This window comes from Geospiza fortis, unplaced genomic scaffold (genome assembly GCF_000277835.1).
Source record: "Geospiza fortis unplaced genomic scaffold, GeoFor_1.0 scaffold95, whole genome shotgun sequence".
NCBI classification, from domain to species: Eukaryota; Metazoa; Chordata; class Aves; order Passeriformes; family Thraupidae; genus Geospiza; species Geospiza fortis.
The window spans coordinates 5,325,083-5,344,003 of record NW_005054333.1 but is presented as its reverse complement, the minus strand read 5'-3'; the positions used below and the strand labels follow the sequence as shown (position 1 = coordinate 5,344,003).

The following is an 18,921-nucleotide window of genomic DNA, read 5'->3' as shown; positions in this document are numbered from 1 at the left end:
TCTGGCGGGCAACGCATAAGAGTAGATGGGTTGGGGGGTTCAGAGATTGCTAAATTTTTTTTGTAGCAGTTAATATTTCTAATGATGCAAGTTATAATTTGATAGCACACAATTTGGAGCATTCAAAAGAATGTGCACTGGATATTTCACACTACAATTAAAACTATGTTCACAGTGACAGGTCACCGTTTATTTCCAGATAAATCTAAATGAAGACACCAACAAAACAGTTAAAAGAGAGATCAGGAGTAGGAAAATGCAGATTGTCTGCATACTTAAAAGCTTTTCAAAGTACCTCTGTTGACATGTTTCTTGTGTTGTCAAAAAAATACCTTCTCATGACACATTTCCAAATGAAAAAAAAAAAAGAAAGCAGCACAGCACATCTACTTAGCAAAGACATTCTGAAAGCCAGGAAGCATTACTTACAAGCATGCATTAGTAAAAAGAAATTTATGAGGAAATTGTGTGTCAAACACAAGAATAAATGCTCAGATTATAAAATCTTCCTGGAGTTTTTGTAACTTTACCAGACAGTGTCCTGCACAATCTCTCTGGCTTTGAATTTTGTCCTGCACAGAGCAGGGGTTGGACCAAACAATCTCCTGGAGTTCCCTTAGCACCCAGATATTTCTGTAATTGTCTCCGGCTCCATCAGTCACAGACAATTCAATTCTGCTGGTCCAACTGACTGTACCAGGCATGGGAGAAAAAGTCTGTGAAGCTTCAGGGCAACCAGCAGTACATTTCTAGGTACATTCTGCATTTAAAAAGAGGCTCCTAAAATCACACATTTTCATGTTAGCCCTCCACCAAAACTTTTCCCTGTCACATTACCCACTGTGCCAGGTCTCAATTGCTGAGGTACCCCAGCTGTCAACATTACTGCAGATAACAGTGGTGCCAGAACCTGACCTTCAGCAAGCCACATTTTTCAGAGATTAAATATAATAAAAATTTTAATGCAGACAATCAGTTAAGTGATTCATCTTGCCTGTCACTGCCAACCACCCACCACGTAGGTGTAAGTTTAAACGTTCCCTCTCTGGTGTCAGGCAAAACCAGCATGGTTGGGTACTTGATTTTTGCCAGCACAGGCTCAGGAGCCTTCAGATGAACTGCCCGCAAAACCCAGCTGCAAGAATGCTCACCTCTGCCACAAGAACTCTAGCAAACAGCAGAAGAGCAAAAATATCCAAGATTGCTGCAGCTATTTCAGTGAACACAGATGCAGGAACAAAACCCCAAATATTAGCAAATAGTCATCAAATCAGCTGTGAATGATGACGACAAATGGCTAAAAATGTCAATAGAGAGTGCATATATTATTGAATAAGAAAATCCATTAAAATCTTAATTCATTCAGAAGCAATTTGTAATTAAAGACACACTTTTATAGTTTTCAATAACTAAAGGATCTTTAATGTTTCAAGTACAAAAAGACAAAATTAAAATTCTGTGCTCTGATTATGATTTATGAAAATACCTCCCAGTAAATTGCATTAGCTTACTGTTTGAAAAATGCCTGTCTTTCTGAAAACTTTTTAAAATTTTCTTTTAATAGGTTGCACACAGATTGTCCATGATTGGGTGTACAAGTGCACAAAGTATGTTTTTAATGTCCCTATAATGTTATGTCCCTGCTCCCAGAGAGCCTTGCTTTTACCACTGCCTGCACAGAAGGTAGGTCATCCAGTAATTTCCCAACCCTTTTTCCTTCTAGGAGAGCAGTTACTCACTTCTGGTACAAGACATTCAAACTATTTCCTCTTTGTTTCTTGAAACTGATTTTCTGATTTCACAAGCGGCCCACTGGGAAAAGCACCAGACTGTTCAGTGTACCTCAGTTTTATTCCTGAACACGGTGTGGTCACCACCTTGAGTGAGGCATTTCCCTTCCCATGCAATGGGAACGACCATGAGCAGGCTCTGGAAGCACTTTGAGACCCACAGGTAAAAATCTGCTACCAGCTAAGGGCTAGAAGCTCACAAGCTCTCCTCCACATACCCAGGGCAGCCCCACTCCAAGTTCAAATACCTATGGGACATTTAAAACACAACAAATCTAGAGTAAAACTGCCAACACCTGCTTTTCTTGCTTCTGAGGTTTTCTGAGAGCAGGAGTAGCCTTGAGGGTGGGTGAACAAGCTCTGCTTAAAGAATTTTGCATTGCAGCCTTAACAGTTTGAGGATCTGCAGCGCCGTGGTTTGTGTTGGCAGCGCTCCGTTACGTGACCTCTTGGGAACAATAATAATTTCACTGACAGTAGCTCTTGGCACAAACCAGTGCCAACCTACTATGAACCAGAGAGTGGGAGTTCTTAACCACTTCCAGAAGAACAGCTGTAATTTACTTTTTTGTAGGGGAAAACTATTAAAGCATAACTACTTAGTTTCATGAAGCAGCCAATGCCTTGCTGTACAGATAGCTGAAAAGCACTCAATATGCAAAGAAAGAATAAAGTTTTCCCTTAGATCACACAAGCAATTTTTTGGCAAAATAGATCAGGAACTCCTCAACTGCTCTTGGCAAAGCCTCAGAAATACTTGGAACTCAGCTACCAGCACCTTCAAACAGTCTGCAGAGTGAGATCTACTAACTCTGATCACTTTACAAATCTTTAGTCTGGCCATTAAAGCAGGAAAAAATGAAAACTCAAGTGCAAACCACTCCAAAGGGAGGTTTGTCACATCTGAGATGGGAAGGGACCTGAGAAACACAGCAGTTCAAAAATATCTGAATTTTTCAATGTAGCAGAAAGCACTGCATGCCTATCATTCAATCCCAACTGCTTGGCACATAAAGCAATGTGGAAAGCACTGTGCAATAACCATTAGATATGGAATATGATTCGAACATGAAGAGTCTAGAATATATGAGTAACCACTAAAAGCTGCTGAGGTAAATTTAGCTTTCACCAGACTGAGAGGTTACAGAATCAGAAAATATATATGCAAGACAGAGATGAGTTTTGTGTATCTCTTTTTGCCTCAGTAAAACTGCCCAAGTGTCAAGTAGCTAAAATATGCAAATTTTACTTAGTATGATAAAACCAAAACCAAATAATACAAATTACATATGTTGTCCAAATTAATCTCATAAGATGTGCTCAGCACCCCCACAAGGTCACAGATACAGTTCAGGCATCTTTAGACAGGAACCTCCTTTGTGAAAATAGGTTCAAGAAAGGAACACAGTCTTTCAAGCGAGGCAAGACTTTCACCCTAATGAGGAAGATTTCCTTAATCATATTCTTTATCCTTAAATTTAATTACCTGCCTTTCTTCTGATATATATCTTTATTTTCATTCTTTATTCATACAAACAATTGTTTGCACACGTTTGATATTATTAGCACATGGATATGTCACATCAGGTTTATGATGTATTATTTTGAATTTTCTTGCTGCAGATTTAGTCACTCTAAATTTAATTAAGTCTACTAGTCCTTCTTCCTACTGCTGCAGGAAGTTTGATCCCTATGGGGAAGGGTTTTCTTTATCTCTTGAGATTTTCCAGCTGGTACCAGGAAATTTTTTCTTTTTGGCCTCCAGTTTTGAAAGGTAGGGCCTTGGTCCAACAATAGACTTCTGAAAATATCACAAATAGAATCTGTCCTATTAGGGCTCTCTGCATTTGTTATTTATTTTCAAGACAGTGTGGGCCTTCAGACGTGATCCCTGCACCTCTCCTCAGGCTTAGACTACATTCAGATGTACAGCCAAAGTCAGTTTAAACAAAAACCCACAAAATTTGACAAGATACTATGGCAAGATTAACATACTCTGAAATGATAGCCCCACTCAAATTCACAGAAAAAGAATATATCAAACTGTGTTGCACTAAACCTTTTGTGGAGAAAGTACCTGTGAAAGAACTATTTTAGGCAGCCTAACTAAACAAACAAACAAAAAAATCTTGCTTCAATTTGTCCCACATCAGTCTGTTGTCCCCCATGATGTCAATAATTTCCCTCCAGCAAAACTCGACCTAGCATTTAAAGCAGAAAGTTCCTATCCCTTTATTCCATTTTAAAAAATGCATTATAAAGCCTTTAAATGACTTTTAAGGCACATTTTCCCCTACAAAAGAAAGATGTTACTCCATAAATAGAAAAAAAACCCTCACAATTTGAGAGTCAAAGATTAGAAGATTTTTCTACTTTCTACATCTGATCAAATTATCTGAATTAATTAACCTTTAATTACATTTGCAACTATTATCTAGTTTTCCATCCCAACAGAAGTCCTACCATATGATATCTATATCCTAGTCAATCTTATTCTCATACTCAAAAGCATATGCAAAAGAAGAAAACTGCTTGAGTCTAATTAGCATGAAAAACATGTGTGCAGTGGAAAAAAGTCCACAGTATTACAGCAGAGCAGGGATCTGAGGTGAATTGCATGTTATGGAACTGAACACATATGTCTGTGTAAGATGTGTCTCTTGACAAAGGGGCTGAACTCTCTAAGGTTTCAAAAGATCTCTGTACGTCAGGTGCTGAAAGCAAAATTACTCCTCCAGAGAACTGTTGTTTTGAACCAGAAGTTTTTTGGCTTGAAAATTGTGGATGACTTTTTCAAGGCTGCTTCAAAATATACACAAGGCAGCCTGCACCTGCAGAATCTGAGATAACCACCCAGGAGAGCACCTCATCCCTCACTGGAGACAGCAGCAGTAGCACTGCAACTATTTTTAAAGAAATGCTCATTAGAACACGTAAGAGTGAAGCAGAGGGACACAATGTGAACAGCAGCTTGCTTATCAGTTGTGTGACCAGGGCATACAAAAGAAAAGCAGAATAACCCCTGCATTACTCACAGCCAAAGTACAGCTGAGTGTATCCTGAACAGAGCAACCTCAAAGAGCCAGCAGAACTGTCTGCTGGTGCCATAGTACAATCAGAGGAAAGGACTCACACATCACTGCCTTTCTACAGGGTCACGTTTCCACCACCTGAGGACAGCCAGGCCTGGCAGCCAGCGCTAGGAACAGCACACTTGGAGGAGCTTCTGGTTACCAGACTAAGGAGCAGATCATGCATTTGGTGTGCTGCTTGAAGCTGAACCCTTCTTGCCCTTGGACCAGCGTCCAGGGCTCATCAGAGTCCTCCTTTATCTACCCATGGAAAGCAACATAGAACTGAGCCACCTTCTTCTGCTTCACCATGTTAAATCTTGATCCTAAGATCCTTGAAGGAGTGCTTTGTCCCATGAGAATAAAAGGAAGTAAAGACTGATCACATTTTTTCAGGCCTAGGGGCAAAGAGACTTAACTCTCTTGTTCTTCAATATTCTGCATCACAGCCAACGCTTGCAACACTGATCACTTCAATATGCTGCTACCCTCCTTTCACTTACCCACTGTATCCTAGTTACCAGCCTACTCAGTTCTCAAAGTCACTAATAAACATCATTTTAAGTCAGGCAAATGTTTCATGACCTACGCAAAGCAGGAGGTGGGAGAGATGGGGAACTGCTGTCTTGAAAAGTTGGTTCAAGCAATATGCACATGGAAAATTATAATTTAGATTGAAATCAGGAAAGAAAAATTATCCAAAGTGTATGGCATTGCTCCCTCCAGAGTGACTGATCTGTCAGAGAGCAACAGAGATATTCTATCTGCGTTCCCAGGAACACTAACAAAAAGCACGATGTCAGTGACATCCTAGCAGACTGCTGGGACACTCAGTTTACTCTCATAAATTCAGCAAAGCAGCCTGGGCAAAGTAGGCAATTTCTGTTCAAACTCTTCCAACCTCTTCACCATGACAATCTCCAAAACCCGTCCAGCTCCATCACGTATTCTGCAGCAAGGACACATAACCCAGGGGTTAAAGTCTGGCCCTAGAGCAGACTGATGGCAAATCACCACTTGCTGTAAGAGACCTTCATTTTGAGATACTGTCTTCAAAAAACAGTTGATGCTCACTCCCATCACCTTGCTCACTGCTCCATCTTTTCCCACACTGTTTTTTGAGGTCACTTCAAACTGTCCTTATCTCAATGGATCAACCATCACAAACCACAAGGGCTTCATCCATTTTATCCAAACCAGCCTAAGCCTATGGGTTAACTATCTATTTGGTAGCTTGTCCAGCACTAGAAATAACTGTACCAAAATTAAAAGGAGCTTACAAAACTGTTTGGTACATAGATACACACACAGAGACTCCTTCAAAATGCAAAGTTTTCAAAAAAAGAACAGAAATTTTTTACCTCTATCTAGTCTATTTTCTGTTTTTTCTTTATGCAATGCCATAATGTCCTTTTTGGAAACTGGACACACCAGCAGAAGTCAACTGAAGAGGGCCTCTAGGACATTATTCCTGGTCAATAAACCCTTGCCTTGGAATTCACCTCCCTGCTCCCTCCATCAGGATACGATCAAAAGATCAGATGGGTTCATGAACAACAAAGTAATGGGAATGGAAACACTCTGGGGTTTGGAAGATTACATGGGAGGTTTGTTTGCATGTTTTTAGCATGCCTCATGCTTGTTGACGTTTTTAACCTCTTCACTTGTGCCAAGAGATAACAATGACTAACTTTGGAGGGAAAAAGTCATGGTATAAAGAAACAAGCATACACATACTGAAGCTGGAGTTGGCTCAGGCTGAAAAGATGAGTCACAGACCCTCAGCATTTAGCTTTGTTTCTAAAAGTCAGACAACACCAAGAACTGCTAAAGCAAGGGATAAAGATGCAGTCTGTTTTCTTGCTTAACTCAAAATTTAAAAAAGTAAAATCAGGTTTTCAGTTTCAGAAGTTTCACAAAATTTACCATTAGCTTTTCAGTGACCAGGAGCAGTTTTTAACAAGAAATTATTGTCTCTGGATAGTTTCTTGGAATTATTTTTATTTGCAGAAGGAGCAAATGTGATGTTTCCTTATCAACTCCCACCATCCTGCCATAAATTTTCCTGTAACATGTTTTGCTATTAATAAACAACTGAAGTAGGTACTTTTCTACAGCCAAAATAAATGTATTCTCAAAGATCCTAAGTTCATATTGTTTTTAATCACACCACAACTCTGATTTAATAGCAGCGTTGCTCTGTTAGCTACACTTTTCTGCTTAAATGCAAAAGACTATTCACTACAAGGACATTTTGTGTCTCTGTTCTTAATGAAGTGCTTTACAAGAATAAAGAAGAAATGTCTGTAATGTGACATTCTTCAAAAGTCTTTGCTGGTTTACCTGTTAGATAGGTTTGTTCCTAATAGCAGTTCTGCCATAAAGTTACCTAAGAAGAAAAATAAAAAGAAATTATTTTTAAAAGAAAAAAAACAACACCTTTCCTCACTGGTCTTTCTTCTTTGATATATTGGAGCAGTAGCACTTCTTAACAACTTATTTTCCACTCCATCACTAGAGTTTTTTTAAAAAATAGTGATAGGAGCAGAGTCAAGAGATACCTTTGCAGAGAGCTCTGCTCTGAGGTTACTTGACAATGTTGTTGGTTACTAGTCTGTGGAAAGCCTCCCTAACACTTGTCCACCCACCAAACAGGAGCTTCAGTGGTCATGAATATTCTCACATTCCTTAGAAGAGCAGCAAAGCCTTTGACAGAGCATGCTGCAACAAACTCAAGACTGACGTGCTATCAGCTGCTTTTCTCTGCTTTTCTCCTATGTTCAGAGACCACCTACACAGCAACACTCCACAGCTGTACCTCCAGCTTCCACAAGGACACTATGGGCTCACCCTAACATAGAAAACTCCTCAAAGGGAGCTAAAGCAGCCCTCCATGTGTAGACAAAACAGTGTGGTTAATCAAAAACACAGAAATAACCAAGGACAAGTGCAGGATTAAACGGACTGTTTTCATTTTGAAAAGGAAAACACAAAGATGCCCCAACATTGTATCCTAGGCTGGATGCTGTTTCATGAAACATATTTATGATGTCAGCATCAAGAGAAGCAAATTTTGCTCACACAAATTTGGTTAATCACAATCCGAAGCCTATAAACAGCTTCAAACAGACCTAGTCAAGGTAGGCAAGTAAACAGTGCTAAATTATGTTTATCCACATCAAAAGCAAGGAAAAGTATGCTGACAATTTATGCTGCTTTAAATTATTTATATCAGCTAAAAGAAAGCAACCTGAATGACTGGGAAGACATTTTGTGTGAAGAACTAATCAGTGGCCCCAGGAGCTCTGCAGAGATAGCAGATTGTCAGGATGAAAATCCTACATGATGGGGAGAGGGAGGAAATTGCATGATTTATATAAAACAGTGGTGCAGCTCATCTAGGATATTACATTCAGCACAAGCCATCACTAGTTCAAAGGGACACTGCAGAAGCAGACAGAGTTCAAAACAAGGTAACAAAAATGATTACAGCATGGAAGGAGTGATCTAGAGAGATTGGAATTGCTTGCTTGAAAAACAGCTGTAAAAAAGAATAAAAAAGTTAAATGTACAGAAGTTGGAAGTTCCCTGCCTCATAGGAACAGAAGAAGGGTCCCTGAAATTAAAGGTAGAATATTCAAAACTGATCAAAACTAAATGTTTTCATCAACAACAGACTAAAACAAAACTCAGTTTTCCTTCCCTTGTAAAGTTATTGTCACCAGATCCCACAGAGAAGCTTAGTGAATTTATGTTCCAAGATGAGTCTGAAAACAAAACACTATCCAGATTCATTAAAAGACTGGCTTTGCAGATGCACAACATGAAAAGCTGTAACTAAAGTGGTTAATGTTAACAAGCCCCCAGCACCAGAGTATAAACTATCTGACTATGTGAAACTAGGGGGAAAACAAACAACCAAACAAAAACAAAAAGAAAATCCAAAACAAACAAAAAAATAGTGTAGGAGACAGGCAATGTAACATTTGCCCACACGCTCTCTTGAAATCACAAGAAACATTATATTTATGGCTAAAACTGTTACCTGTTAGATTAACCTTATAATTTATGGGTACAGGACAAGATGAACCATCATCTTGACCTACTCAGTATGTTTTTCTCTACTCTAGGTTCCTCTGAAAGAATTGCTTTTGGCTTTCTGAAATAAAACCTCCACCAGTACAGTGTAAATATTTTTTGCCACACTGAATTGCAAATGATCAGTTTATAAATGGAACTCTTTAAGCAGGGCTTCAGGTAAATTCTCAGTTTATGCATACACTGTATAAACTGAGGACAGATATCTGAATGGAAAAATAACAAAGAGACATCACTCCTGCTATTCAGCTTGGAGACTCACCAATATTAATGCATGTCCTGGCAACCTAAGAGACCTATTGATTTGCAACCATTCGTTCAAGTGCAGTGAAAGCCATAATTAGATAAATAGCTTTGGTAAAACTAATCTGAAACTCATTTGTTTTGTTTAATGAGATCAAACAAGAGATTAAATATCTGCTCAATGTTCCCCTTAGTATTCTTCAGTACAATAGTAAAAATATAAATAAAGACATATTAATTTGACTGCCGTTATTATTTTTTGTATTTTATGTATTTTGTTGTAGCAATTGCCATCAAAGGCCATAGACACAAACACTTTTTATGAATTACTGTGCTCCAACAGGCTGAGTGTTTTTATCAATACCTGTGGAAGAAAGAGAACAGGTCTTTTAATCATTTGCAGACACTTTTTGAGCTGACAGAGTATAACTTTAAGATGGTCTGCACAGTAGAAGTTTTTCAAGTATCAAAATTCCAACTTTAACATAATTATGCCATTCTTGGTCAATGGGAATGTAACTCTGTTTAAGTTTTCAAAAGTGTTTATAACAGTTAAATCTAAGAGGATTTTTAATTTTTGTTTCTTAAATAACTTTTTCCCAACAAAATGAAAGGAAGGCTACTTTAGAGCATTCCCATACACAAATCAATGCTAGCTATGACAGATGCTACAGTTTGTCCTGCTCAAGTCAAAACACGCTTAAGTTTGGGATAGGTTGTTTCCTCCTCTTTCTTCTTTGGCAGCTAACTACTAAATTCTTCTTCCGTTCCTTTTAGGGTCTCCCACAGCCTTCCTTAACAAACACCACACAACACAGTTTGTCCTGTAACACAGATCCAGCATCAGACTCACAGCCCACACCCCCAGATTTATTTTTACTGTCAGGAGGCTTCAGGCATTGCAGAAATGACAGACCACAGCAAAGCACTGGATTGTACATGAGCTGGGATCAAGAGCAGGTCTAAGTGATACATTTGTCTCATTCCTTCAGCCACCCAATAAACAACAGCTTTGCAACTTTCAGAGCTAACTCTGTGTGTGCATTGTTTTTCTCCCCTTCTTTCCATATTTTAAAAATCAATTGATGTATCACTGAACTGCATTCACCTATGGGATGAAATGAAGCATCTGCTCAGCAGTGTGCAGTAGCAGTCTATTGCAGCAAATGATTACCACATCCATCTGAAATTACAAAGTGTTTTAGGTCCACTGGGTCTAGTTCTCTTGGTGAGAACTTGGCCAGAAAACCACAATTAAATGCTTATCATCTTAAAAAATGTATAAACAAACCCCAAACACCTGCTCTCTCTCTCTCCCCCAAGCCACATCATAAATCCTTGATGTTCACAAGTGGTCTGGACCTCAATTTTCTGTTGGGGTTTTTCTGGGGGATTTGAGGTTTGGTGTCCTTTTTTGTTTGTTTCAGTTTTTAACCCAAAATACTCCTTCCTCCTCCTCAATATTGACCTACAAACTGCCCACCATGTACTTCATCATGGAGGGCACGGTTTGACATACATTTCTTCCACCAGTGGTATCATTTCAAGCAGCCACTGCTCCTTGCTTGGTGCCACTCATTCCACAGTCAGAGTGCTGATACTGATACATGCACGACCTGCACAGAGGCTCAGAAGAGGCAATTGATGGAGAAGCTACCACAATAAAACACACACACACACACACACACACACACACACACACACAGAGATAAAACACACCCCACAGTTAAACAAAAGACCCTCAACTATTTCTTTCTTTATTGCTCTAACTCATGTATCCCATCTAAGTCTCAGTTACATTAAGGCTTGAGTATGAGGTTCAGGAAGCAGGGGGAAAAAGGCAGTCTCCTCAACAGCAAGAGAAAAAAAAGTTGCATTCCTCACAATCAGTATTTCAAAAAAGGAAATAATCTGGCATTTTAAGATTTAATGGGTTAATTCAGTTCTAAAACTAAAGGCAGAAGATCCTTACTGATGCTATGAATACATATCTACTCCTATTTATAGAGATTGATTTATAGAGATTCTCCTCCAATCAGCAGAATATTTTCTTTTAGCACTAAAAGTAAAAAAAAACTATATTGACTTTTAATCAGTTAGACCACTGAGTCTCTCTGTAAGAAAATATCTTTCAAAAAATGAATTAATCAGAAAAAAATGTATACCACAGGATTTAAATTATTAAATTAATAATTGACCCTAGCTTAATACAATGTCTAGAAGAGGATAATTTTACAAGGTCAGACTAACCCAAACCAAACAATAAGTTAACTGAGTTAAATGACATTGTGACAATTATGAATAGCTACTGCATTTTATGCCTAGAATTTGCAAATACTTACATCCTGCTTCCATGGCTTTTAACTTTAGAGGTCAAATGAGTTCTTTTTTATCCTTAAACTGGTGCCAAAAACACAGGTGTAACGAAAAATGTTTAAATAAAAAGGTGTCATGGATAAAGTTTATACCCCAGAAATGCAACATATTCTGCTTTTCTTTTTTTTCTTTTTTCTTTTCCCTTTTTAAAAAGCTATCACTGTCTTTTCAGCATTTTCATCAGTATAAAAATGCACAGCTTGTTTTGCAGTTTCCTCACGGCGCAAATGGAATTCAAGCCACTGGGGACATACAAGTAACAACAGCTGAATACAAATCTTAACAGAGTTTGTCATAATTGTACAGTGTGGTGTTGTTCATTCATCCTGGCAGCTGGGAAATCTAGTGTGAATTAACCAATAATACAGGTTTGTAACCAACCAATTAAAGTATAAAATTTCACTAAGTGAATTTTGTTTGTTTTCCTGTAAGTATGCAACTAAGGGGACAATCAGCTCACTTTAAATCAAGAATTTCAACAGGATGTAATGCTGGCAGAAATTTTGCAAAGAGACTAATTTTACTTCCAATGGAGTTGATCTTATTTCCTTCATAGACTTCCTTGATAGGTTTCCAAGCCATACACAGCAGTACCACATCTGAGGATCTGCAAGCTACATCCCTTAGGAAGGGGAGCAAAACCAAAAGTGAAACCACTGAGATCCTTGTCCAACCAGACAAAAAACATGCAAGGATGATCAAACTTGCTTCTGCGGTCCTTAACTGAAGGCTTTATTTTCCACACAAGACAATTGGCACTTAAAGTCTGAGCACAGGCAAAATGATCTCAAGGTATTTTCAGCTGGAGCTCAATTTGCAGCCTGGGAAAGGGGTTACAGTCAAGTCTGGTTTATGGTAGGCAGGTCAAAGAGAGGCTTATCAGGATGTGCTCTGGACCAAAGCAGAGAAAGGAAACAGAGCCTCTCCCATAGTTTAAAGAAAGATGCTGCATTTTTGGTGTGTCAAGGAATCTGTGTCAATTTTATGCAGCTCCCATGAACACAAGCCACATGATGGCACCTATTCCCCATGCATTGACAGCAACACCAGCTAGTGCTGCATCTGGACTTTCCCAGGGGTGCTAAAAAGCAGTTGACTGTCAGTCCAGGAATTGCCAGCCTCACTCCCAGCACCAGTGTAAGACCACAGGCAGTGGGCATCATCCTGTCAATCAGGCTAATCCCCAACCTCAGGGAGAAAAATAGCTTTGCATTCTGCAAAACTTACTAGGTTACTTCCTAGGGCAGAAGTATGAGTTTACTTTCCATTTCATTCAACTGTAGTTAATCAAATCCAGGCATAATTTCTCAGATGTCATAACACATGGGTTAATTAAGAAGTATTCTCATTTAACAATTCACTGAAGACTGACTATGAAACAAATTATTATGCAAATAAACACATGAGGCACTGAAATTTCCCACCAGCTACCATGGTCAATGTTGCTAAAGCTATTTTATCCATTGCTCAATAATTCATGTGTCACCAATCACAGACCTGACAAGTTTAAGGATACTATATGTGATATGTGAAAGATAATTATCTTAATTGAATACATCTAGCAAGAATACATAATAATCCTGGTTACAATAGGAAAAATTCAAGATTACTTACCACAACTATTTTTAGTCACTTAATAGCTGCTAAAGTGATGGGGGTATTAAGTTACTGAGTAGAACCTCTGTGGCAGACTTGAAAGTAAAATGTCACCAATATCAATCAATCAACTTCAATAATACTTCTGACAATAAAACTTCCAACCCACTGAGTCAATCCAGCACTTTTGTCAGCTGTTTTCAGCCAGTACAGCATCTACACAAAACATAGCTGCATCTTTTTAATGCAGAAGAAATGTCAAAATTAAAGTCTCTATAGTATATAAAAACATAGATACCAGGGAAATTATTATGATTTTCTTTTCTTCTCATTAGCAAGACTGGTAAAAAGAGCATAAAGGTGCTAATGAAATGTGTTGATGGCACAAAATTGGAGGTATTGTCAAAACCCATGTAAACAGAATGGTGTACTGGAAGACTAGGAGCCTTTAAGAAGTGCAATATTAGGAAAAGAGTGTAATTCAGCAGCACTAAGTACAAGGTCACTCAGGCACCATGAAGATGAGAAGCTGCCAACAAGGATATGGACTGCAATAAATGTCAGTCATTTGCAGGAGGATTATCTGAGTACAGAGCAGATCTATATGCTCAGCTGAACCAAAACCTAAATATCAACCACCACCATGATGTAGCCACGGAAGGAAGGACAGTAAATTCTGAGTGTTTCCAGCAGCCAATTTCTAATGTCCTGGCAAAACCTCATCAACAACACTATAGTCTCCCCAGCTGCCAAAAGAATTGATTAGAGAATAGCTATTTAAATGACATAAGCAATTGAAAGCTCCTAACAGGAGATGAAGAAAAGTTTAGCAGAATGTAGGTTGAGAGGATCTGATGCTTCATTTAATTAAAACAGATTGCATATAGTTTGATTTTTCTCCTCTGCCAAACAGGAGTTGTCTCCAACAGCATGACAACTGCTAGTGCCAGAATACATGATAGATATCCCTAATGCACTCCAACCCTCCAGCTATTTTCAGCTTGGAAACCTTCTGTGTCTGATGAGGTTTATGTATCCTCAATACATTTCTCTTCCATTAACTTCTCCAGACTCATCCTGAACTCATGTGGACTTTTAGCAGCAGTACCACAGCTTCTGTAGTTTATTTTCAACCTGTAACCCTATAGTCAGTTACAACCTGACAGACATACAGCAAAGTAGCTGCTCAAAACAAAGCTAAGGTGAAGACAGTCTGAGAACATCTGCCTGGCCAAAGATCTCTAGGAACCTCACAGAAGTAACTACAAGGTCTCAAAAGATAAAATAGTCTCTTCAATATCTCTTCAACTTTGATCAAGCCAAAAGGTACATCCCATGATGAAGGTTTCTACAGACCAGCAGGGTCTTTCACAATATCAGAGTAATGAGGTTTGACTCCGTGACATCCAAAAGGTTTTCCAGATCCACTATTGTGACAAAGAGCAACAATGATGCTCATGCATAAGAGTATTTATCTGTGTGTAAATGTGAACCTAGAAAGCAGAAGAGGTGTTTAAAAAGGTGTGTGCTTCTGTGTGTGCAAGATGATTACTCCTCCTTCTGAGCACTTCCAGTGCTAGGTCCATAAAGAATAAAACTGAGTGTGGTGAAAATGAGTTTTGCCATGATGGAGTGGCCTGCAGGACCTCCCTGCTGGTGCTTCCAGAGGCACAGAACTGTATTTCATCACTAGTCACAAGAGAAAAGATAAGAGAAAAGGATATTTTTAACAGGCAGCAGGAAGAGCAGCAAAGAGAGTTCATAAGCAAAGTACTCATGCCTCCTACACATACACTCAACACATAACTCTAGGAGGCAAACTGGGAAACAGAAGGGTCTTTCCAGAGAATTGGAGAAAGGACATAGTGGAGGGAAGAGTTCCACAGGGCACGATGACCCACTGCAACAGATCCCACCTCAGCCTCTGCACAAGCTCTGACACACATCCAGCTACCACAGCAAAGGTTGCATTTTCTGCTATTTTATCCGGCAGAGGATGATGAGTAAACCTTCACCTCGCAGCTCACTGTGCAAATGCAATGTAATCATCCATGCCATCTTGGATAACTGTGCTACACCTGCTCTAAGAATGAATTTAAGGGAAAAAACCATCAAGGACAAGGTCAATGCACAGTTCAAAGTTCAAAAGCTTTAAAAGAAAGATTGGGCTCCCCTAGACAAGGAACTGGACATTCGTTTTATCTAAATGACTGAAGCAGTGGAGTGTATTCATATTTACTGTTCACAGCATAGAATCATCCAAGCAGGATGGTTACTGCAGCTTTTTCTACAAGGTGCTTTTCCACCTCCAAGTTCTTTATATGTATTAGTACTGGACGTATCCCAAGACAGAAAGCAAAAAATACTTATTTGCACTCCAGTTTTGGAGGTTGCTGAACTGAGAGGGAAATCTAATTTTGTTACACTGTATTTTCAATTATCTCCATCTCTGGTCACAACTTTCAGATAGTCTAGTGTGAAGGGATAAGAGCTCAGATGTCCAAACAGATTGAAATAATTTATTTCACCCCATACTGATTTTCAAAATGTAATCAATTCTTTTTATGTATACTACCCTCTACTACACAATGCTTTCCTTTCCCCTGAAGCCCAGGAAGTATTTGAACAGCACGAAGTCAAGTACATCCTTAAAACAATTATAATACCCTTAACACTTCCATTATATTTTATTATCCATAGTCCCCAGGCATGCACACATGTAGACTATCTGTGCTTTATAGATGTGGAAGCGAACTGCACTGCAGGCAGTCCCTGAGCAAGTCAGCATCAGAAGCAGAACCCCTGTTCAGGGGTCATAATATTTTTCTAGGAAATTAAACAAGCCAGAATTTCAGCTGGTCAGCATTTACTTGAAAACAGCTCACCTAAGTGAGCAACACTGCTGATAAAACCAGCTGGACAAATAAGGCTCTCAGCTTGGTGTTTGAACAAGTAAAAATGCACAAAGAAAAGTCATTGGAGAGGAAGAACAGACTAGGTTTTTTCATAAGCAAACAAAACCCTCTGAAAATTAACTTTGGATTAACTTGAAATATATTGTTGAGTTGGGAAAAAAAAAAGGAATCTGTTTCATATGTTAGTGTTACTCCTTTCTCCAACCTTATTTTAAGACTTAAAATTTTAGGGTCATGTTTAAAAGGGAAAGTATAAAAATGCTGCATTTTATTGTTGTAACATATCCCTTTTCTCTTCCAAATACTTTCATTCTCAGGATTTAAATTATTCATCAGATTAAATAGAAGTACATGACAAATGTCATGCCTCTAGAAGTCCATTTCTGGGGGGAAAAGGCACATGCACAGAGCAGACTGGAATCGACACAGGATACTACTAACAGAAACAAACTGCTCCCTGGACGATCACACATACAGGGAGACACTCCATGCACTTCAGGAGCCTACTTTGTTTCCAAAGGGAGCAAGTGAATTAACAACCCTGCTGGAATTTTGTATGACCTGCTCCATGGAACACCCCACTAGGCACTTATGCTGCTGAGTAATTCCATCTGCAGGATAGCCCCTGCAAACCCAGAGATGGCAGAGCACAGCATTCCCACTCTCCACATGGGACCAAGACACTGCTGCAGCTATACAGCATCTCCACACAGCATCTCCCACTGATCCAAGGTCACAGAATCATAGAATGGATTGGGTTGGAAGGGACCTTAAAGACAATCTAATTCCAGCCCCCTTGCCATGGGCAGGGACACCTTCTGCTGGACCAGGTTGCTCAAAGCCCTATCCAACCTGCCCTTGAACATTTCCAGGGATGGGGCATCCACAGCTTTTCTGGGCAATCTGTTGCAGTGTCTCACCACCCTCACAGTAAAGAATTTCTTCCTAGCAGAAGATCCACTGGGTTGACTCCAGACTGCCTCACAGACTCACCATCCTCCCTCCAGTCCTCCTACCAAGACAGATGGTACAAGAAAGACTTTACAAGATGACCCACAGGGTACCGGGAGGTGAAGCCATAGGTGACACCACCACTAAATCTGTCACACTGTGTTTGCTGGTCAATAACACAGAACATCAGCAAAAGCAGGCAGAGTCTCGCTGGAACTCTGTGAAACAAGAGAGGACCAAGGGTTCATCAAGCACAAGTGAGGAGCTGCATGGCCCAGGAGCTACCCAGCCTTCTCACCGGGATGTTAACTCACCCACAGCAAATATTTACAGAGTAACTGTTATACCGCTCACTTGTCAAATGCTTTCAGTAGTGGCGAGGAATAACCACCAGAGTAAACCTGAGGCTGCTCTCTGCATGGTGTCTCTCTGAAGTGCCATGAATTTGTTTTGTTAGAAGTGTTTCAGACCTGCCTGCAAACTAAAGCTGCCACCAGCAGCAGTTCTGCACTGCATCTATCCTCCTCAGTGCACACTTACTCCATTTCTTTGGTAGTAACCTTCTAATGAGGAACAAACTACTCAATTCAGAAAAGGACTTTCTTCATTGGAAGAAGGGTATCTGTCACAAATATCCTCCTAGGGCAAAGCAAGACTTAGCTGTTTAACTGATTCCCCTTAGCTCTGTGTTCATATGGACAACTTGGATTGTAACCAGGTGGATTACTAATTCACCAGAACAATAAAAATGATTAGGCATCTCCATAAGGGTCATTCTTTATTTTGTGTGTTGAATGTACTGGAGGAAAAAAAATTACTGTAAAACTGGAATCTGAATCCACATTTCTTAAAAATAGCTATTCTACTGTGAATTTATATCCTGCCTTGATCCTAATTATCTTCCTTGCCTATATATCCTCTTATAACAAAGCATTCACCCAGGAAGTTTGGTTTGAAATTCACACCCTGGTATATTTCACAACAACTTCCCCATGCAGAGAAATCATTTATTTACATGGGCAAAGTACTGCAAAATTGATGTGGGTACAAACACACACCATGCTGACTTCCCCCCAACTCTCTGCACAGGTGTTTATCAGTGCACTGAAACAAAACAGCAGCTCGCCCGATTCCCAGCCCAGACAGACCCAACCCCATGTGGATTAACCCACCTCTTCATTTCGACTGCTCAGGAGATGGGTTACAATCCAGCACTGGCCTGCAAGTGAGGTCTGACCAGACTGACTGCCACTGATCTGACGGCAATGCCACCCCCCGATATGGCTCCAGTCACAACTGGGAGAGCTCAGAGGCACGGGCAGCTGCCTGCAAGTGCAGTTGCCAGCCACAGCAGTGTCACGCTGGACTTCACCAGAGCACTGACTGCCCTGCGGAGACACACCCCCAGCCTTTTCAAAAATGGGTGAAATGGAGAGAAATTTGGACGGGGATCTCGGCCATGCCCACCTGACCCCACGGCCTCACTGTCAGGAGACAAGCGAGGTTGAGGGCCAGGTGTGGGCATCCCAACTTCACTCCGTCCCAGCTTCACACGCTCCAGGGCGCGCTGGAGTTCGCCGCTGGAACACGCGTGTGCACAGCTGTCGGAGCACAGGCGCGCTGTACCTGCTGTCCACGGAGAGCATCAGCCCGCACGAGGGGAAAGGGACACAGGGGGACAGCCACTCGAGGAACCCGGAGATGGGACAGGGACGCTTTCTCACCCTGGTATCTCATGTTACACCAGAGCTGGCAGCAGTGGCCGGAGCCCGGGGCCCCCGCGGGCACCTCTCCCGGTGGGTGCCGAAGGGCTGCTGCCCGGGCATCCTCCCTCCCTCCCTCCCTCCCTCCCTCATTCCGCCCGTGCTGCCGCCCGGCCCT

At 40.3% G+C, this 18,921-nt stretch overlaps 1 protein-coding gene across 1 annotated transcript in view; it reads right to left on the bottom strand.

Annotated features, from left to right (window-relative positions):
• RAPGEF5 (Rap guanine nucleotide exchange factor 5) overlaps window positions 1-18,220 on the bottom strand; it is a 155,605-nt gene extending 137,385 nt beyond the window's left edge. The window contains exons 1-2 of the mRNA XM_031057634.1: window positions 18,213-18,220; window positions 17,147-17,258 (exon numbers count right to left, since the gene is read on the bottom strand). Of these exons, the coding sequence (XP_030913494.1) occupies window positions 17,147-17,258; window positions 18,213-18,220 (120 nt within the window). The remainder of the gene's footprint in view (window positions 1-17,146; window positions 17,259-18,212) is intronic.
• Between the last annotated feature and the right edge of the window lie 701 nt (window positions 18,221-18,921).